The sequence below is a fragment of the Poecilia reticulata genome, chromosome 23, assembly GCF_904066995.2.
Source record: "Poecilia reticulata chromosome 23, P_reticulata-male-v2, whole genome shotgun sequence".
NCBI classification, from domain to species: domain Eukaryota; kingdom Metazoa; phylum Chordata; class Actinopteri; order Cyprinodontiformes; family Poeciliidae; genus Poecilia; species Poecilia reticulata.
Genome location: NC_088852.1, coordinates 16,437,231 through 16,459,837, shown reverse-complemented (window position 1 = coordinate 16,459,837; position 22,607 = coordinate 16,437,231). Strand labels below are relative to the sequence as shown.

The window sequence follows — 22,607 nt, the reverse complement described above, 5'->3', positions numbered from 1 at the left end:
TAGTCTGGTTTTTTGCTGGTTGTATTGCTTACATTAATTATATCATGCTTTAGGTATTTGACTACATTTGCTTTTAGTTTGCTACTTTAAGGTTTTTACAGTGAGGCATGTTCATCGGTAGAACTACCTAACATGCTAGACATGTCTTAAGTTAATCAAAAGTCAGTTTGAGGAGTACATTACAGCTTTGAATATTTGAACATTGTTAGTTTTACCAAAACTAAGCAACAAATTAAGTCCAAATCCTAATCTAAAAATGTAACGTCACCTTGAGGATCGTGGAACAATCAGCCCAGACTTGCGCATGATAACAACTCTCAGCTGGGTTGAAAACAATGTCTACGACTCCTGCACTTAGCTAACAAATCACACACATACACACCCCTACACACACACACGCACGCACGCACGCACACACACACACACACCTACACACACACACACACACACACAGGCCAAGGAGAAATTGAGGTCAGAGAACTGTCCATGCGGTCATGCCAACAAAGTATTAAAGTTATGACCCTGCTCTCTCTTTAACTTTAACCGGATCAGATTCAGCCACCACGGCTGGTTGTGACCTACCAAATGGACAGGGCCCGAACATGATTAAGCCTCTTTAGCACTCCTTAGCTAAAAGCAATAATGGAGTAATATCCAGCATGTTTTGAGTTTTATGACATATGCTAACTCCATTCATTTAATCCTCTACTCATGCTATCCTGTGTTAGCTGGGCAGACTCCTCCGATTGACCCAACTGCACTGTTATCTGAATATAGACCATCTACAAAAATGTAACTTTTATTATAGTTGCTCATCTTCAGATGTGCAGCTTTTTTCGCCCTTTATGATTTTATCCACTCCAGATTATTTTCTTGAAGAACTATTTTGTGAGTGTACTGAATGTAGCAGAACCTTTTCATTCGACCTGACGCCCAGTAAGAGCTTCAGGTAAGTAGACTCAGCGTCTCCTCCAAGTAGGGAGGACATTTCCTTAGTAACCAGAATGTTGTCATTTTTACCGAGGGCAATTCAAAAAGTTCTCAAGACAGCCACAAAACCATTTTGTCATTATTAAATAGAAATACTACACATAAACAATTCTCAAGCTGTCACCATTCTTGTACTATCACTTTGAATCTGATTGGCCGGATGGTCCCCGTTAGCAACCTGCTGTAAATCCTGTTACCTCCATTAAGATGTGATGAGGGAAAATATACCTGTGATTTCATTTACAAAGACACATGAATCTGATCAATGTAGCATTATTTTCCTCAATTCACTGCAATTTTTATTATTTGTTTCCATTTTTATAAAAAGTTGATTAAAAAAAATTCTAAAAAGATCAAATCAGCATAGGTTGCAAACAGAACTGAGAAGCACAAAACCTTCTTCCTATTAGCCCTCAGGCATCGCTAGCATATTGCTACATGCCAGCATAATGATCCCATGCTCTCTTTTAGCCGCTTGAGTTTTTATTAGTGAACAAGTGTCACTTTTGCCACTGTGCTGTGGAAGTGACTGGAGAGGAAGCAGTGTGTGGTCATTGGTCAAAAACCTCCATAAGGTCGATCAGATGGGCCGAACATCCACAACAGCCCAACATCAGAGAGGAAGCCTTGAGGTTGTCACTTTATCTGGTCAAACAGGTGAGAGGATGATCTTTTCCTTGGGCTCAGGATTTGCTTGAATTAATTCCACAATTTAAAATAGATTAAGAATCACAACAGGGAGCTGTATGACCATCTCATGCAACGATGTCTCACGTGAAACGATTCCAACGTATCCCCATGTCTAAGGTGTGTAAAGTTCTACTTTTATTCATATGAATTATGCTTTAATCCTGTACTGCCTGTGCAGCAGTGTGTTTGCTACTTGCCGTGGCCTCCCTCTGAAGGATGCACAATAATAGCAGAGATTGCTCTCCTATTATTTTTTAATGGAAGATGTTGCTTATTTTGTTCGTATCTTTAAAATAAGATGAGAAAAATTGCAATTAACTACTGATGCTGCAATTCACTCAGTTAAAAATTCTAATCATGCTCCACCACTAATACTATTAAATAAAAATCCATTATTTAAAAAAAAACTAGTTATGATGTGAAGACTGGCTTACTTCTGCGTTATTAACTTCCTATAGCAAGTGGCTGTGCAGCATGTCACAGTGGCTTCTCTGCTTTTGAAACATTCTGACCTGCTGCTCATGTAAAGTCACAGTTGAATTAAGTAGTTATATAAATTCAGTCAGGAAATACAGAACACGAATCCAACATGTACGAACCAGAGTGAAGTTGGCTCCCCCACCTCCTTCAAACCAAATTGATGTCTAACATTTGGGCTCCGTTTGTGCAGCAAACATTTTTGTTTGTTTTGTGCCACTGTCATTTTGATCTCTCGTGACCTATGTGAACATTTTTTTTTTTATTTTATTTTTTTGAATCTTAAAAATTATAACGGCACAAACAAATTTTGTTGCAGCACAAATAGCACAGTTGACTGGCTCCGCATTTTGTTTGATTTTTTCTAAATGTGGACTGACTGGTTGACCTTTGATGACCTCTGGACACATACTAATGTTTTTTAAAATGATAGAAGCACAAACAAAACAAAATCTGCTGCACAAACGCAGCACAAAATGTTTCACACCAAATTCCTTTCATTTGAACAAGGTCGGGGGTCCAACTTGTAGAAAACATTTTACTCTATTTATTTTGGCTAATGCCAGACCCGGCATCGGCATCATTGAACTTACATTTTGAGACATTTGGTTGGTTGATTCTGAAGCAAGTTGTCACCTGATTCTAGTCGATGAGGGCTTTGTGTAAAGAGGAGGACTACGCATTTCTGGGAGCGTCAGGAAGCTCGACCAGAGGTTCCCCAGACGACCGGGGAGCCTTGGAGGAAAACTGGAAAGACACAAAGGAGGAGAGGGTAAGAGAAACGACAGCCACCAAACAGGACATCAAATGTCACCATGTCGACATTTCTGATCGTCCATGTCTGCGTGCGTCAGGCCCGCCGGCGCTTGGAATGGGAGCAGCAGGAAAAAGAACGACTCAGAGCAATAGAAGACAGCAAGAAGGTTGTCAAACACACACGCACGCACACGCACACACACACACACACAAAACAAGTCTGTACATCTGTAAAAGCAAACAGCATTAATTTCTAAACTTTGGCTCAATGTGGCGGCTTCATTTATTAAGTGAAATGGGCTCAACCTTGACAGCTTGTTTGTCATCACCAGCATGATGAGAGACCACATGCTTTGCCAAGACTCACATACAGGTTGCATGCAGCAGCCAAGCAGTAGTAACTGAAGCTGATGGGTGTAATGACAGGTCATTCTGGCTGTCGGCACAGTTAGCCGGGTTTTCGGGGGGAGGCAGAGCACTCAGGAGTTTGGATCGAAGCCCTCAACAGTTTCATCAGAAGCTTCCTGTTAATAACTGGTAGGTAAGGAGCTCATTGTCGTCGCCAGGACCAACAGTGGCAGCAATTTTTATTTTTGGCAAGTGACTTGAGTGAACTGGATCAGTTCCATAACTCTGCCTAACCCAAATTCACAACAGGAAATGGGTTTACTAACATGAGGTTAGTGAGGATTGATACAGTTCCTGCCTCACCCGGCACCATTTACTATTTTGGACGACAGATTGAAAAATAGTCCAGATCTCATACTTGTTTGTGGTGTTTTCTCACTGGATAGTCTGGTAGACTCAGTTCGATTAGGGACCAAAACTCCAATATTTGCAGTGTGAAAGGGTACAGTTCCCTTTCACACTGCACTGGGTTAAACAAACCAAACTATTTGAAAAACCTGTACCCTCCTCGCCAGTGGGGGCGCTGCACCAAGAACTAATGAAGGAAACAACACAACAACTTCTGAAAAAGACATTGAGCACAACTTCCTTTCTCACGGAATGTGAATGAAAATGAAATAATGTAAGATTTCAGTGGTTGTCTTTTGTCGTTGGCTAAAGACTATAAGCCATTTCTCCTGCTAGCGCTAAAACTTGAGCGTTGGTTGTATTTACTCAGAATGTCTTGTGCTGTGGTCCACTTCCTGCTTCTGGAGGAAGTCACTTGGCATTCACACCAGAGTTCACGTCAACTGAAACAAGACTTAGGTTTTTAGGTGAACCATAGTTTTTATTGTTGATCCTCATCAGAGTTGGCACGTTCACACGTCGTCAACAAACCAAACTCACTAGACACATTAGGTAAACATTGGATAAACAGCACTAAAGCACTAATGATGACTTCTAGGTATTTACACTGTCACAACATTGGGCGCTCACTTTCTATTGATTGAAGATGTAAGGAAGAAGGAGAAAGGACCACCACCCCTAACAGAGTGGTGCTCTGGGCAAAAGTCTTACATTTAAGCTGCTCAAACTAGCAGAAATCTGCATCAAGCTAGCACTGTTTTAAAATGTCAACTAGCAAGCTGCAATGAGGTTGTCAGGCTTTTTCAAAGTGATTTGTTATCAGGTGTTTCTGAGGGTCTGAGACCAGCCCAGGCGATACCTGGCTGATTTAACCAGTCGGCAAGAAGGAGCAGGCTGAACAATCCTGCAGTGGAGAGAACTCGCATCAAAGAGTGTTCATTTCCCATCCAGGTTCACGTCATAGCTGCGGGTTAAATCAAATTCACTCCCATGGAAAGATAAGTCTGGCCCACATTCAGGTCTTATCAGTAGTTCACGCCTGTATAGACGAACACACACGAAGCAGCGGCAGGAACGTATTTGGCACGTTAGGGGAAAAAAAAGAAATCTGCGTGTTCAGCGTGTGGACTCAAACAAAGTAACATACACAATTACCAAAACAGATGGTCACCCTCACAGATGTGGAATGTACACACACAAAACAGCTGTGAAGGCCTCGTTTCTGACAGGAGTGTGTTAACCGGCGAGGGACCTGGCCTGCTGTGGCCATCAATGTTTCTGCTAGAGTCTCAGATTAAATAAAAAGACATTTACCCTCACAAAAAGGTCAGTGGACTTTCTGTTACACCCCCACCTAAACCTTTAGTCATGCACACTCTTTCTGATTGCAACAAATCAAAACCAGATTTGTGCAGCCGCAAATTATTGGAAGTTCAGGGTTTGCAGACTTAATGTAGCTAGAAATGCACTTTTAAAGTTAGTTAGAGGAATAGTCTGTTTCAGAAATGAGAGAACAAAATTCCACCAGCCCTCTGGGGACAGAAAAAACAAGTAAATATAGCATATTCCTAGAACATCTTATTTTGCCACAAAGGAAAGTAGGTAGGTAGGTTGGCTGGTTGGTTGAGATTTCAAAAAAACAATTGCCTTTGCAGTGTCGTTACCGCAGTTTGTCTCGGCCGATATCAGATCCTGCCATGCCAGGCGGTTTGACTGACAGCAGACTTGAGTTCCTTGATTGGCCTAGGATTTATGTCGTTGCATGAGCAAAGGCTGGACCTTGCAAACTTCATTTCAGTAACTGCAGTGAAGTGGCTGATATGACTCCAGGAACACGAGTCAACTTTTGAATATCATAACCCATCTCTCGGAGGAAGAGAGAACCGGTGCAGCTTTGGGCAGCGTTCTGTCCGAGTTACAGTTTGACGTTGGCCACTGTGAGTTTTTCTTTTCAATAAGGTTCATATGTAGATATTGGTGTACATCTTTTGATTGCATTATCTAAATCCTAAAAGTTAGGTTTGTTTGAGAAATCCTTTAATCTCCCGTGGCAACCATTCAGCTGTGCAAAACGTCTGGGTGGACCGAGCGACGCCTTCAAGTAAATGCCCCGGTTGGAACCCAACAAAAAGGTTTCATGTGTTATGCAGATGATACTTTGAATTTATTTATTAATCCGCAGCTGTTGTAACTTTTCTCTTGTCAGTTCCGAAGCTAAATCAACGTCACATACGTGAACAGATTAGACAAGTTAGCATTATTACACACACGGAGAATAAGTTCTACTGGCAAAAGTAGCTCTCAAGTAAGTGCTTGAGGATGTGGAGGTTTGCCTGATTTCACCTCCTCCACATGTGTGTCAGCTCGCCTTCCGCCTTAAAGTGACAGACATTGAGCTAAATGTCTCCCTTGCTCACATCAACTTCCTCCACCCTCTACAGCTGTTGAAACACCCGCGCACATACACACAAGTACGCAGTATGACAGAAATGTTAATAGATGGCAGGCCTGGGTCATTTGGAGCAATCGCAACCGGCCATTTCACATGTATCCATGTCAAGTCCTTCTATACAGAAGGAGAACATATTTCCAGTCCTCTCTGACTTTTACAAATTTTCCTGAAAAGCACACAAACAGAAGGGAACCAGATCCACCAGAGACCAATGTGAGGTCAGGGGTAAACCGCCAGCAGCCACACGTCCGTTTGGAAGCCTGGGGCGAAGCGGAATGTGTTTGCTGACTGTTGGACCGAGGAGACTGGCATCTTCTACAAGCATCACTCAAGAGTTTTGAAGTGATGAAGGATTGAGTTTGGTTGCTGTGGTTACGTCAGCAACCAAACTGTCCTATAAAAGAAAACTGACTGGGATGGGTGGGCGCATGCTGGGTACTACCAGGTGATTTAACAGGACAATGCAACCAAGGAGGTATAAATAAAACCTCAACCTTTTTCAAAGTGCATGAAATACCATATGCACCAATAAATCGGCCCAGATTTCCTTAATTTTGGGAGATTGGTGGTCGGCCGATGCAAATCTAGCCGATCTGATCTAGCTTGGCAAAGGTGTGATTAACCTCTGTCCTCTTTTGGTCATTTCTGCATATTTACCACAGTCACTCCACTGTTGCCAACTCAACAATTTTTTGCTATATTTAACGACATTCCAGAACAGAAAATTGGAATCTGCCAAAATCGGAATCGGCAGGTCAGACTTTTTACGGAAAACTGCAATCGGACCAGTTTAAAAGCCAAGAAAGTGCCAGGAAACCAATGAATCTAAAGTCTTTTATATTCATTTCATTATATATACACTATAGTGCCAACTTAAAACACATATTGTACGGAGAAAAGTCATTTTGATTCAATCACACAAACATTCCAGCTGATCGTAGATATCAAACAGTTCATTAAGTTTGAGTTTATTATTCAAAGTGGTTTAAAACGTTTAAGGAAACCAGCATTCTGACAAGTGGTCACATGTTTACAAAGAATCACACCAAGTGCAACTGTAAAAGGTCATCGATGATCAAGGTCAAATATGGAATCTTTTTGATTTTTCACATTCATTTCGTAATCCTCAGGGCATTGAGGCGTAACTGGGTCCGTATTTTTTCCTTCTGTCTTTTTAACAGTATATTTAGTCATCAACACTGTTGACTGTTTGAACTGGTGCATGTGTGAAACTCTGGTGTTACAGGAGAGAGAGCAGCAGTGGAGGACGCAGATAGCAGAAGTGACGTCCAGCCAGGAGAAGACTCTGCAGGACAGACGGACGAGACTCCACAGCTTCAGGGTGAGAGACGAACGGAAAAAACTAAATCAAACAAACGGAAAAATATGATTTATTTAGTTAGATAGAGAAGATGACAGGCTGGCTGAACAAGAAGTAAATGATGAAGTTTAGTTCTGGACAAGAAGCAAGCATATTGAACATTTGAACTGTTTCTTTGATGGTGCTTGAAACAAAACACAGATCAATGAACCGTTAGCCGACATAATAGAAGGAAGAGATTGTTTTGTTTTTTTCGACTGTTTCTTCACATTTTAATCTGCATCTTATCCCTGTTGTTTTCCTCCTTTTCTTTTTTCCCCTTTTATTCAAAGAATTTTCTATAAATTTTTTTAAATAAAAATCAGAAATTCTGAGATTTGTCTCAGAAATGTTAGAGAAAAACAAGGACATTTCTGAGTCTGAAAAGTCAAAACTTTGCTAGAAAAAAAAAATCTGAAAACTAGATGAATCGTTTACATTTTTGAGAAAGTATTTTGGATATTTCTGACAGTAATCGCAAAAAGATTTTTCTCTTAATTTTTTTTCCCTCATTTTTTCTAGAATTCTTTTGGGTGGATGTTCTCTCCTGGTCCTGAGACTCCATTGCACAACCAGGTCCAAACAAGACCTGGTCTATTAGAATGATATTGGAATAAGTTTGATCTATTTTAGCAAAGAGAATTGAAGTATTTCTTGTCCATCCATTTTGGAATTGTTTTCTACTCTGTGTTGGTTTGTTACATAAAATGTCCATAAGAAACACTGAAGTTTGTGATCCGTTTTCTCTGATTAACTTTCTATTCCGCTTAGAGCTCAACAGTCTTTAAAATAAAATCCCTTAACTTCTCAGCTCTCCTGTTTCGTCCTTCAGGAGCTCCAGAGGAAGGTGTTGGCGGAGGAAGAGGTGATGGAGGGCGCCGCCGTCCACCAGCTTGTAACCAGGATGTAGACGCATCACAGGACACCTGGGCGAAGGCGTGAAGAGTTTCTTTAAGAGCCACAACTATAACTGTATGGTGTAAGCATAAGGTTAGAATCTACAAGTTTCCGTACAGCGTTTCATTCATGAGACAGGAAGCTATTTTATTCACGTTATACTGAAAAATGAAGATGCAGCAGTAGATCCAGTTTACAAGATTTTTGTGCTTCCAAAATACAGCAAACAAAACGCTTTATATGTTTGTGTGTTTTTCAGGCACATAATTCCATTTTATAGCACAATAAACTATGTTACCTTCAGTTGTTACAGAAATACTGTGTATGTCAAACACAACTTAAAAGAAATGGGACTTCATAAAACTTCTGGAAATTGGGCCTCTGTCTCTTTAAGAAGCTCCTGCTCTTTCAGAAATTCCACCTTCAGGAAGTCATCACATTATGGCTCCTGTATTAACCCTTTAGCAACATTTTTTTTTACCAGCGTTGCTCTGAGAAGCAGCTCCTATAAGGAGCAGCAGATGACTTTGCTAATCGCTGCTGGCTAGTCTGAAGGAGCCAAGTGGAGGAGTCTCTGGGAGGGCAGAAGCTTGGAAACTGCAGATCAGAAGAGGTGCTTCGTACTCGAAGGTGGAGCTAGGTCCAACCAGGTGCTTAGCACAGCTGAATGGTTGCCATGGAGATTAAAAGGATTTCTTAAACATGCATGAAATAATCAAAGCAACACTCCAGATATGTTTTTGATGAGGGAATAATATTATAACATTATGTAAAGCTGAAAAATGTCATCCTTTAAAACTGGATTGATCCAGTCTGTACAACAGCTGTTCAACAGCCACTTCTCTTACTTCAGAATAAAAGTCTCAGAAATAGACAGAAGACGCGTCTATTGCTTTTTTGTGTCCATCTTGTCTTCCGTGTCTGTCTGTCCTTTCCTTCCTTCCATCCTTACTTCTGTTTCCTCTGTCCCTGATAAAACTGAGTCTTTCTTTCCTTCCTTGTGTCCTACCTCCCTTCGTTACTTGGGTCCTTCCTCCTTGTCTGTGTGTTAGTTCCAGTTCTCACATAAAAAAAATATAATGGCTGAAATATCTACCCTATGTATTTATCTATATTTTGTGTATCGTTTTTTTTTATTTCAAATCAAGAGTAAAGAACTCAGGATTTGAATTTAGAAAAGTGGAATGTTTAAATGAATCGTGTGTCCAAACCCTTGGCTTGTCCCACAGCGTGATTAAAGTGTCAGTGGTTCATGTTTCTTAACCTCAATTTAATGTCAAAATCAAAGAAGAGAAAAAATCTGACAGTCAGAAAATAAAAAAAACAACTATTAACATTCTGCCATGAGGCGGACTGAGTCTGTAAACCATAAAGTCCCATTGTTTTCTTTGATCTGAGTGCGATTAATGTCACACACACATTATAAATCTATCCTGTTCTGTGGGTGTGTATACACAGTTTGTCTCATTGGTGTGTGTGTGTGTGTGTGTGTGTTTCATCGTGTGTGTTGACGGGATGCTAGGGTCCGTCTGTCCGTCCATGAAACCTGAAACTTTAGGGCCAGCCTCAAACGTAAGACAGAATTATGTTTTTAAACACGATCTGGATCATTTTCACACACTTCAGTTTGTTAACCAGTCCTTTCACAAATCATGTGTATTAAAGACTGAGTGAATAAAAACAGATGTACAAACTGTCACTATAACTGGTTTACAGCTGGTTTTATGGTTGCTACAGTCAGATTCAGTGATTTAGAAGAGGAGTTCTGATCAGGCTGCTTTATCAGGTTGAAAGTAGCTTTTGAAAATAATCTACTGGCATTAATAGGGCCACACTAAGAAAATAATGATAAAGTCATAATGTTACTTTATTCTTGTATCAATTTGTCTTTATCCACCTAATTGCATTGCTTTATTTTGACTTTATTCTTGTACAACAATGCTAGGTTGTTTTTTTTTGCATTGATCACCACAAACAAATTCCTTGTAGTTTAAGGAGATGCCATCAACTCTAACAAGGTTTTCAGGGCATTTTATGGCGTAACGCAGCCTGACGTGTTCTTCACCGTGATCAACTGTAAAACATGGGAGTAATTCCCAACACATTCATGCTTCCTCTCACAGCAAACCAACCAAAATATTTATCAGTAGAAAGCTCAACCTCAGTCTGAACAACCAAGAAATCTAAATATAACGATAATAATAAAAATATATTTCAGGGTTTTCTGTCTTTGTTTTATTTCAGTTTCTACTGTTCAAAGATGAGCCAACCTAAGTTTAGAAAGAAAGTCATCTTTGCAAGAGTGCTAGAAAGACTTTGAGTAACCCACGCACCCTGGTTTCATACTTCAAAGTTAATGTATTTGCACAGATGGATGGACAACAGGGCGTGTCCCAGCTGGGCTCCCTATACTGTGTGGGTGTTAAACTTCCTACTTTTTATGCACTTCCTTTTATTCGTGGAATATGCGCAAATACACATACAGAGCACTTTTCACCTGCATGATTGAAACATTCTGTCTGGATGTTTTATGTGTAGCTGTGTGCGTTTAAGGTGTGACCTGGTCATGAATCAGACTGACATATGAACGAAGTTGTATCAGTGAGACGGAAAATGTTAAGCGGTGTACAGGAAGGTCAAATGCGCCGAGAGAAGTTACAGGAATATTGGAACAATAGATCATGCAAAAATATAAAGTGACTTGAAGACTTATACACATTTTTAGAGATTAAAAATCCTGTTTTTAAGTGATTTGTCAGCTGCAGAGTAAACCTACGTATAAGCAGACCGTGGGGAGCCGTTTGTCAAGTTACACACGAAGGCTACAAATATCTAGCCAAGAGATATTTAGGTTAGAATTAAATCTTTAGCTTGTTTGCTTAACATTTAATTTCAAACAATTTTTTTTACCTGAGCTTAATATTTAGCTAGCTCAGAGCTAAATAATAATCTATGTTAAAGCTAAATGTGCTGTTTGTATGCTAGATATTTTGTCAACCAAACAATTACCTAGCTAGCTAAATATTTAGCTTCAAATTAAATGCCCAGTTATCAAGATAAATACGGTAATTAAATAGATTATGTAAAATTTAAAGTGTCGTAGCTTGGAACTTGCCAAATATTTATTAAGCTCACAGTTAAATATTTAGGTAAGAACTAAATAGACTGTAAACTAGATATTGAGTTTTTTTATTAAATATTTAGCTAGTCAGTTACATTTTTAGTTAATCTAAATATTTAGCTATCTCAGAGCTAAAAATTTAAGTGAGAGCTAAATATGTTGTTTCTATGCTAGATATTTTGTCAATCAATTAGCTTGCTAGCTAAATATTTAGTTTCAAATTTACTGTCTGGTTAGCAAAATATGTTTTCACTAAATATTTAGCTTATAAGCTTTTGTTAAGCTAAACTTTTCAGCTGTCTCAGAGCTAAATATTTAGGATAGAACTAAATATTTAGATGGTAAACTAGATATTAAGCTTTTTCATTAAGCATTTAGCTACTATGAAGCTAAATGTTCAGTTATTAAGCTAAATATATTCATTCTCATAACTTAATATTTAGTCTTAGGACACGGTTTGATCTGGAGCTAAAGGATGTAGGTTGGAGTTTAGGTTTTCCTAACCATGTGTACCGTAACCATGTGTACCGTATCACATGGTTACGGTACACTTTGTTTTTGCCACTCATTCTTTGAAATGAATCACTTAATGGATTCCATTCATGTTGTGTTTCTCTGTTGTACTAAGTAGGGATGCCGGATGGAACACATTAATTAAAAATGAGTTTAACCTGTGTTCTCGTTTCCACACGTCTGAGTGCCTGCTGTGTAAAAGGGGGAAAAGAATGCAAAGGACTAATTAGATACACGTGTTGCTGAACATGTACAAGCTCTTCTTGAGTCATTGTGACGTGAATATTAATGTGAATATTAACGTGTGATCTATGCTGAGCTGAAAGCTACGCTACGCTGACAGTCACAGAGTTAACGGATGATTTTAAAAAAAAAATCTAAACCAGTCATTGTAGATGTAGGTTTTCATATAGGATTCTGTTTTTCATGTTCAGTTTGATTGTTTTATTTCTGCAGGTAGCAGTCTGAGTGAACCTGTTAGTTTTCCAGAGTTAAAGAGGATATCTGGATGAAACGAATCTGGGCAGGCCAGGAATTAGCCAGAGGCAGGAAACAATAAAACACCAACACAAAGGCAAGGAGACAATACAGACGGATGACGTTTCACTTTCTGTTACTCATCTTTCTAATTAGGCTCGTTAGGAGGAGGTTCTGTTCCCAAACAGATATTTAAAAGCCATGTAAAGTTTAATAAACTTATTCTGTAAAATGCTTTAAATATTCTATAAGGGTCTGGAATTGTGTGTAACAACTGCTTCTCTACATTCCAACGGAGACGATGTGAACACTGTGCTTTGTTCATACAGTAAGTCGACCAGCAGCAGCAGGTCCTTCCACCACCATGGCAGCTCGTTCTGAAAAGCTGTTAGCTTTACCCTTTAGCCTCGTCTGCCTGCAGATTATTTTTTTCACAAAATGTTTGCAGATCAGGATGTTTGTTTGGAATCGGGGTTTGTTTTGCTCGGAGGTGGTTTTGGTGTTGGATGCCACAGTGGTGGAGAAAGTACTCAAAAAAATGTACTCAAGTAAAAGTAAAACTACCACATTAACATTTGTACTTAAGTAACAGTAAAAAAAAAATACTGGCTTTTAAAAATACTTAAGTATTAAAAGTAAAAGTACTTGCTGAATTGATTACTTAATTGCTAATATCATTAAGTATACCGATTGTATTTAATTTTAATACATTAGAAATGTGTCATTTTAATGAACAATGCCACAGATAAAGCATGTTTTTTAAATATGTGATTCTATGCATCATAATTTCAGGGATGGAAACATCTGGTCTCCTGTCCTAACACAACATGAACTTCACTTTTTTTGCCACTAGTGGCCTTTATTTTTGAAGAAATTCTACGGAAGCGCATTGCCATCATGCAGAGAAAATAAATTAATTCGAGCGCTATCACATTATAACGTGATACGTATTTTGTTAAATCGTGATACGTATCTTGTTAAAACGTGATATGTATCTTGTTAAAACGTGATATGTATCTTGTTAAAACGTGATACGTATCTTGTTAAAATGTGATACGTATCTTGTTAAAACGTGATACGTATCTTGTTAAAACGTGATACGTATCTTGTTAAAACGTGATATGTATCTTGTTAAAACGTGATACGTATTTTGTTAAAACGTGATACGTATCTTGTTAAAACGTGATACGTATCTTGTTAAAACATGATAATTTCATCCATTCTGAAGGTGGTGGTTGTCTGTCGTGAATGCAACAAAGGCCAGCACAATGGCTAATTTACGGGAGTTGGTCAAGTTTTACTTCATGCTCGGTTTAAGACATGGAGAAATCCTTATGCTTCTACGCACAGTGGATAACGTTAAAATTAGTATGAGCACTTTGAGGAGGATCCTCGAAAAAATGGGACTCCACAGAAGAAAAAATCAATCCGATCCTTTAGATGTTGCTTGGTTTTTGGATCAGGTGCTTGTGTGCTGCGTTTAGAAGCAGTCCTTTTAAATTATCTTGTGTTGGAAGTGTTGTTACATTTAAGCTATCCAGAAGATCAACAAGTTGGTCTCTGTCCTCATCTAGACAGCCTGATTTTAAGACATTGCTCACAAGATCTCTGTCCGACTGAGTGATGTACAGGAGGAGGCTTTCAAACAACATTTCCTCAGAGACTTCACTCTCACCAAAAATGAGAGCAACTGTAAAAGCAGGGGCAAGGCGACAAGGAAAGTATCCATGATCTTTAAATCCCTTAAGCAGTATCCGGCCAATGGATTTCCACTCTTGTTTTTGCCATCTGTTAGGCAATGATGGAACTCTTACCTCCTCCCCTTCTGCGATGCGGTCCATAAACTCAGTCCAAAACGTGACATACGCATCTCTTGAGAAATCATCTGCATCAGCTCCCTTTTCATCTATGAAACTAAATTTTAGTGTTTGTCTAAGGAGTATTTTATCCTTGAACTGTGTTATCATCTCCTCAGGAAGATTGCTCCTGTGTAGTTTTATAGTGATAGACACCATTTCATTTGAAGCTGCGCTGGTGCTTCCTTCATCATCTGATGCGGGATTTAAGCGAGTTCCGCTTGTGGACGGAATTTCCACAGATATGAAGTCTTGCTCGTCTCCATCAAACTGATAAGATGATGGTGTCATCAAGTTCACCTGGAATAGGCTCTGCATTTGAGGCTGGGCCGAAGGTGACTTCTGATTCATCGGACAAAGGATCTGGATCAAGTTCCAAGTCTGATGACAGAATAAAACGATGTTCACTTTCTTGATCATTTTCATCTGCCTGATATTTGTAGATTTGTATTTGTAGATCCTTCAGATTCCTCTCCCTCCAACTTGATCTTGCTTTTAGTGGAAAAGTAAAATCTCAACCTTCCTAATCTAACAACAGAGTACAGTTCTCCCACTGTGATATTGTCGTCCAGCACAGCTTCTTCCTGGAAGTCCAGTATGTCATGATTTAATGTCTCAAAACTTCCAAATCTACATTTTCCATTGGGGAAAAAAAGTTCTTTGGAATAATTAAGAAGATCTGATTTCTTTGTGTCTTTGGGTACATCAAGTGTCCTTGTTCCACCTCCCTTGCGTGTCCTGACTTGTTTTCCATCATGAATCCACCCCAGCTCAATTCGTCTCATCTTTTTTAGAGCCCATTTATTGGATTGTGCATGTGTCCTTGTCCGTTTTGTTTTACTTGTGTCAGCTTGATGCAATTTTTCATCACTACTTTTGAGGTCCATTTTCCTCTTTAGTTTTTCAAGGAGGGAATTTTTGTTGAATCTTTTGGATTTGAGCCTTTTTGGTCTAAGCAAAAGCATCTTGCTGCTATTCAGTCACCATATGTTGGAATGTATTCAGATAGAGTTCCATCATCCATACAGTTAATAACTGTAGCATCAATCTGCGTAGAGAGAAATTCATATTACAACTCACAGAGAAGCTTGACACCTAGTGCAACATCCTGTGGCAACACACACGATTTGTCTTTCATTTTGTCTCACACAGCATGATGTTGCAAGATTAAATGGTCTTTATGTGCATCAGCCATATTTTAAAATAACACTTTTATTCAATAAATAAATTGAAAACCCCCATCAGCCACTGTGTGTTTGAGGCCTTTTAGCACAAAGTAAATCACAAAGCTTAAGTTGGTTTCCGACCACAGCTTCCGATTTGGAAAATGACTAAAGGGCATTTCCACCTAATTTTTCACTACCTAGTTAAAAAACTATCACACCTAGACCCTTCAAACTTGGACTGGATTATTCTACTCATAGCGGAATGTTTAAAACCATGTTTGGGATTTGTAAAACCTTTTTCTGTCGAGGGCTACCATCCAGCAACTTTTAGATTCACCTCTGCTCCAAAATGTCTGAATTCCCTCACCAGCATTCATTCCTCTCTGCAATAGGCTGGAAACGAGCAGTTTATTTGATCCAGGTGTGTTTGAGCAGACACATCTAAAAGTTGCAGGATGGTAACCCCAGAGGACTGGAGTTGGTGACCCCTGATCTACAGTCATGGCCAAAAGTTTTGAGAATGACACAAATATTATATTTTCACAATCTGGAGTACATGCAAATTGCCATTATAAAAACTGAAGTAGTAGACTCGACACAGGCACAACAAGGTTCAATGTCCAAACTTATTGATTGTTCTTGGTGATTTATTTCCCTCTTTCACCAAACAATTACAGAGATCAAACGTTCATTTGTTCTCATGCTACCACTCTTAAAAACCATCGGCCCCAAACCCAAATCCCTGGTGGTCCTTCTCCAGGACCCTGCATTTATCTATGTGGACTGATCCACATTACTTCCTGTCTAAATTTAGAAAATAAATAAGAAAATAATAAAACAAAAAAATAAATAAAATCAACAATTATCAACCTACAAATAAACTCTGTAAATAATACAAAAAATAGAAATTTAAGAATAAAGTAACAAAATTCAAATGGATAAAGAAATAAAGAAAAAATAGCTCCAACAACTTTTATTCTGCCTTTTCTCGCTGTGTCGGCTTTCCGCGGAACCGTTGCCATGGCAACCGACAGACAACAGCTCAACGAGCACATAGAGCAGAGATTACCGATCAGGGGAATCAACACCAAAAAACAAACATTTCCCACACAAAAAAGTAGTAAAAACACTAAAACAGAACATCCAGTCTGTTACATTATGCTGTCAGGCTTAATGTCTATATTTGGATTATTAATAAGTTTTCGCCTGAGCACAGCGGCGGCTGATTTAAACAGCTGCTCTACTGATGATGTGGTGGGCGGGTTGACCTGTTTTAGTACCAACGGAACCAAAACACACCGAACTGCGCAGCACCTGTTAAGGTTATCAAAGTCAGTAGCAGGCTAACAACAGTTAGGCTAGTATAACTGACCCACTGCTCACTTGTTCAATGTTTTCTTTAAATTAAAAGTTTTCCTCACCTGTGAAATCTGAAGCCCTTATTACCATGATCTATGGTTGAACATTGCATCCGTTGTTCTGATTCTTTGCGTGATTGTAGTATTTTCCTGACCACCGATATTTCTGCCTCAATGGACAGCAATGGCGCATGTGTGACTTACGATAAATCACATAATGTCCAGTCCAGTAACATATACATCTATCAATGCTGCTGCCTCACTGCTCTGTCCTTCTATCGCACTTCCCGCTATTTAGCAGTAGGTGTCAGGTTACATCGTGTTGCATTCAATGTTGTCGGGGATAAAAGAGTTTAATGCGCTTAATGTCCGATTTGCCATAACTATTTATTGAATTCATTGTTGCCAGCTGGGGTGACAACAGGGGTGGCAAGGCTCTCGTTTGGGGTGGCAACTGCCACCCCTGCTACCCCCGCTGTTTACCATAGTAAGTGTTGTAACTCAATATAAGTCAACATACTACTGAAAGCGCTTATGCTAACATTAGTGCAATTTTCACATTAAACTATGTTTGTCAGCATGCTGGTGATAACACACATCCTACTGGTAGGGTCAGTATACTAGTCGCTCTACAGACTAGTTGATAAACCTCATGCTAACATTAGCCTTGTACCAAAATAAGCATTTTATATAATTTTTTATTTATTAGTTATGTTTATCATGCTGATTGTATTAAGTAAATGTAAATCAACATGCTGGTGACATCACACGTGCTACTGGCAGAATTTGAGCTAGGTTTAGCATTTTAGCTAATTGTAGTTTACACTATAGCACACAATGGAGTAATTTTTTGTTAGCCAACATGCTGCTGATAACTCACATCCTACTGCTAGCATCAACATGCTATTTGCTCTAAATGCTAGTGATTGCTCTCATGCTAACATTAGCTTTGTGGCTAAAATTTTGAGTTAGTCAACATGCTCAGAATATTAAAGAGAAGGATTTCTTTGTAGATTTTACAAAATCTACCAATCAAATGAAAACACAGACAGAAAAGCTAAAACACACACTCACTCATAGCTGTTAAAACATCAATGAACCCAACATGGACCCTGGTTCTACTGGACATATCTCTGTTTTTCGGAAAAACCCGGAGCACCCGGAGAGAAAACCAACACACTCGTCATTCACCAAGTAGGTAACTTTTTTATTGTAAATTTCTCAAACATTGTAATTGAGGGGACGTTGTATGGCGCCCTGGATAGAGTGAGCATTCAGCCTCTGCAGACTCCTCCGCTGCCAGCTCCCCTACAGCCGCTGCTGTCCCCATGGTCATGAGGTTTCAGGCGGCCAGATTAGCACCTGGCCAACAGGTTGCTCCAGTAAATGACTCCTCGTCGCCTCCTCCCTGTGCCTCCTCGTTACTCCTCCCTGAAGCTCCTCGTTGCCTCCCAGTTGCTCCTCGTCGCCTCCTCCGTGAAGCTGCTCATTGCCTCCTCCCAGCGGCTCCTCGTCGCCTCCTCCCTGAAGCTCCTCGTTGCCTCCCAGTTGCTCCTCATCGTCTCCCAGTTGCTCCTCGTCGGCTCCTCCCTGAAGCTCCTCATCGCCTCCTTGCTGTGGCTCTTCGTTACTGGCCTGCAAGGCCCAAAATCTTGACCCCATCCATTATAAATGTTGTAAGGTGTTATTAGGCCCTTACAAGGATACTGTATTCATGTAAGTTGAACACAGACACCCAAAGAAATGTCTAGATGATGGGACTGCACCCAAATGCAGGTTCGTTGGACATATTTTTTTGTAGGGAAACTGGAGTACCCAGAGAAAACCCATACAGAGGCTACAGACAACAACGCGGCCGTCCCAAGGTGAACTTCCAGAGGCTGAAATCAAATTAAATCCATGAAATCTGAAGACGCTTTCCAAAAGTTGATAAAAGGATAAATTCCTCAAATATTGGCTGGCGTAAATCCAGGAAGATGAGAATATTCTCTGTCTTATTCCACTTCTTCAGCAGGTCCTTGAAAATGGCTGTGCCCTGGCTGGTGACCTACTCTGGGCTCATGCTGAGGACTCCACCTTCAATTTCAGTCCACAGTTTCTTGGTGCTGCCGGAATCTGGAACATGTTCTTCTGATTCAGCCTCAGTGGGAGTTGTCTCTTCCGGGATTTCTGCTGGAGATTTTGCATTTGCACCAGAACCTGATGATGCTTCACTGAAGACCACGGATGCTTCAGATGACTCGGCTCCATCCAGGGCGGTCTCCTCTTGGCTGACTATAAGTGTCAGCCAAGAGCCAGTCTCTTGCAAGAGGAACTCTCCACGTGTGTGGAGTGGAGGAACCACATGTGGAGAAACTCTTGCAAGAGGCTGACTCTGAGGCTGTGAACTGAGATTGTTTCTGGGTCACCATCAGTGTCTTCCCCCTGAAATTCAGCCCAAACTTTCTCTGAGATGAAATGAAAACCTGAAGGTTTAATGGCCTGGGCAATCAGGCAGTGTATCAACAAAGACATTGAATCTTTCTCGTCTTCCTTTCTTTCCACTGAGGAAGCTGACTTCTGACTGTCCATCAGACATTGAGATGCCAGATGAATCAGAGGAATGCTCTGAAACTTCCACAATAGGAGACAAAGCAGTTGAAAAGTAAATGCGCTTTGGATACAGCCTGAACTCCTGTGCCCCCGGATGTTCTATGATAAAAAAAACCCTCATCAGGAGGGCTGTCTTCAGCCATAGCTCCGGTTCGAATTCATCTTCATCCATGTCCCAATCTAATACTTGTCCCGGAAGAACAAAGTCTGCCCCAAAAGTTTGCCTCGGGTTTAAATCCTGCATCTGCAAATCTTTGGAGAGACAGTATTCTGGATCGACAACATCATAAAGGTCATCTGGAGGAACAAAAGGCTCCTCCGGATAGTTTTCATCAAAACATGGCTCCTGTTCTGATTCCTCTCCTTTCAGATCTTCAGTTGACAGGAACCCTAGATGAACGAAGGCTGCCATGGGGGGAGTTTTCTCTCTCGCTTTGGAACATCCTTCAACTGCAGGTTCACAGTATGGCTCCAGTGTGATGCCAGAATGTCCTGCAGACTTTCTCTTTTCTTCCACCTCGCTGCCCAGGGTCAGCATCTTTTTGGTGGAAGAAGTTTGCAGTTTTTCTGGCATTGGAGCAACCTTTGCCAAATGTCTGTGAGAGAATTTGGTGAAGAATCCTCTGATCTTCCCTGGAAGATCTTTGAGCGTTGAGAAGAAGGAAGTCCTCTTAACGCTCTTGGATTCTTCAGAAGCGTGCAGTCTGATGAAAAGGTCTTTTATTATGATTTTGGTTTCCTCAACCATAGCATTCATGCAGAGACTTCTCGTAGGGTCGTTGGAGCCTGAGGTGGAGCGGACTCTACCAACCACGTATTCTATGATTCATTTATTTAAGTTCTCGATGTGTTCGGAACTGAAGTCTCCATAGACCTTTGTGTCTCTTGCAAACGCTTCAGGCACCTTGTTCCCAACAATCGCCTCGATGGCTTCAGTGGAGCGTTTGTCCTTTGGGAGACAATCCAGAACGCTTGACGTAAAAAGCTCCAAGATCTCTCCCAAAATCTGGGCCAGAACGCTGGTGGTGCTGCGTGTTGGGTCTCCAGTAGACGGACGCATCCACTCCATCCAGGTCAGGTTGACGAACAGGGGGTGGATCAAACGTCTCAGGGTGCCGACGGTAACCGTATCTTGAAAACAAATTTTACTGGCCATAATATCTCTATATGTATCTAGAGGAGAAACGTCCAGATTTCTGTTCAACAAAAAGTGATGCAGGCTCTGCGAAAACCGAGTGCAAAGTGGTTAGAGAAACAGAGCAAATACATACGCATGACGTCCTTTCGTACGTCATAGGCATCAGACACGCCGCACAATACAAGTCCTGCAAATATTGAGAAAGATTTATAATCTAAAAATATTATTTTAAACAGGATCTAAGCAGCTGAACCGTCCGGGTTCTGATCTGAACAGAACCCCGGCGAACCGGTGAATGCCTTAATATGCACCCATTATGCCCGGTTTACAGGAGGAATGACAAATATTGTTCAATTAGGATTATTTTTGCATAAGAAATTGAAAATGTGGAAATATGGTTAATAAATATGTAAAATGAAACGTTCAGATTTTTTTTTTTAAATCCCGAATTTAAAGCTGAAAAGCTGGCCAAATTTTTTTTTTTTATGTTTGACAAAAACAGAGATAAACTTGAATATTTTAAATTGTTTGTGTTCAACCAAGAAGTTTATCTGATTCTTTCAGTCCCATTTAAATAAAATTGTCTTGTAAATTATTTATACCCTTGTGATTAATCAGTTCAGAAATGTTAGTCAAAAGAAACTGAAAGCTTCTTCAATCAACACGGAGCTCGGATGTGTTTTACTGTTCGGTTTTTATTGAGGAGAAAACGGCGAGGCGACGGCTGTTCGTTACCTAGCAACCAGAATCAATAGAAGCAAGACAGTGACAAAAACCGATCCTTTTAAGCATTCTTCAAAATAAAAGACTTCCTCTCTCTGACTAAGGGGGCGTTTACACGACAACGATCCAACAAAAACTGAATTTTTGTTCCGTTTTTGTTGGATCATTTACACAAAAACGTTCTAATTACGATTTGTGTTTACACAGTAGTACACTTCGAAAACGTGTAATGCTCTCGCTGCGCCTAATTAATGCTAGGTTCTTTGAAACTGAGTGCGCATGTGTTTAAAGAAAAAGTTGTACTTGAAGGCATGTGGATTCGCGTTTCCCCATCAGGTACCGTTCTCTAATAGATTGGGAGAAAACACGCATTGTGTGCGTCTGATTAGGGCGCATGCAGTTGGAAAAAGTGGGATAACTTTGCTGAAATACCTTGTTTGAGCTTTCACGGTGTCTGTAGCGAGAGCCCCGGACTGGAAGCTGTTTATTGTTTTTACCTTGGAATGGCCAACTGTCTGTTATTCCTATATCAATTTGATAAAATAGGAGCTACCGCACTTCCGACATCTGTGTCCTCTGTCACCTTTTTAAGCTGTTAAAACAGTTTAATCCGTTGCTAACAAGTCGTAACCTGTTTTTCCGAGCCGCCTTCAAACGCAACATGAACGCTGAGACGCTCGCGCTGGGTTTACACCTATATACATAATATAAAAGAATATATTATGTCTATGAGCCGGAGCACATTACCATAGACATTTATACGTATTAATATCTATGCACATTACCGCCAGATTATCTCCACCATCGTCTTCTTCTTTTGTGTCTTTTTGGCGGATGACAATCAACTTAAAGTGCATTTACCGCCACCTGCCGGACTGAAGTGTGGTCACCAATGATATTCAGAGGGAATTTATTAAAACACACCTTAATGGTGTGCATGAGTGTCAAAATTCACACCCGTACACACATATGTACACACACACACACATAAATACTTTTAAATACAATTAAATAGCCTAGTGTTTTAGACATAATAGTTTTACAGTTCAACAATCACCAATTCCACTACGGTTATTTATTATGCCAGTAGAATTTTGCTTTTAAAGGGTCACAGAAAAGGCTGATGGATATCAGAACAGAAAAGAAAACTGCTGTACATCCAGATGTAGTTTACAAGGACATGCCAGCAGTTCCTGGGATATGACATCTCCTTCATTAGCGCATGGCGGTGTTCCTCCTACAGAGCAGTAAATGTCAGGAATGCGAATCCCAGAATGCCACTTTC

At 40.1% G+C, this 22,607-nt stretch overlaps 1 protein-coding gene and 1 long non-coding RNA gene across 2 annotated transcripts; one reads left to right on the top strand and one right to left on the bottom strand.

Moving 5' to 3' along the window:
- The first annotated feature begins 462 nt into the window (after positions 1 to 462).
- Positions 463 to 9,257, top strand: LOC145550185 (uncharacterized). The gene is made up of 6 exons (XM_081604045.1): positions 463 to 1,647; positions 1,712 to 1,797; positions 2,804 to 2,929; positions 3,012 to 3,080; positions 7,368 to 7,463; positions 8,314 to 9,257. The coding sequence occupies exons 2-6, from the start codon at positions 1,756 to 1,758 to the stop codon at positions 8,389 to 8,391; spliced, it is 411 nt and encodes a 136-aa protein (XP_081460171.1). The 5' UTR covers positions 463 to 1,647; positions 1,712 to 1,755; the 3' UTR covers positions 8,392 to 9,257.
- Positions 7,069 to 22,100, bottom strand: LOC103459668 (uncharacterized). Its single transcript, XR_532790.3, has 3 exons — positions 16,933 to 22,100; positions 8,286 to 8,407; positions 7,069 to 7,484 (listed from the first exon to the last, which is right to left on the bottom strand). It is a non-coding gene; the product is annotated as an uncharacterized LOC103459668 (long non-coding RNA).
- Positions 22,101 to 22,607: the final 507 nt, after the last annotated feature.

Coding starts and splice junctions, on each gene's coding strand:
- LOC145550185 (XM_081604045.1), top strand. CDS start 1,756: ATGTCTCACGTGAAACGATTCCAACGTATCCCCATGTCTAAG. Junction 3,081..7,367: donor CAATAGAAGACAGCAAGAAG/GTTGTCAAACAC, acceptor CTGGTGTTACAG/GAGAGAGAGCAGCAGTGGAG. Junction 7,464..8,313: donor CGAGACTCCACAGCTTCAGG/GTGAGAGACGAA, acceptor TTCGTCCTTCAG/GAGCTCCAGAGGAAGGTGTT.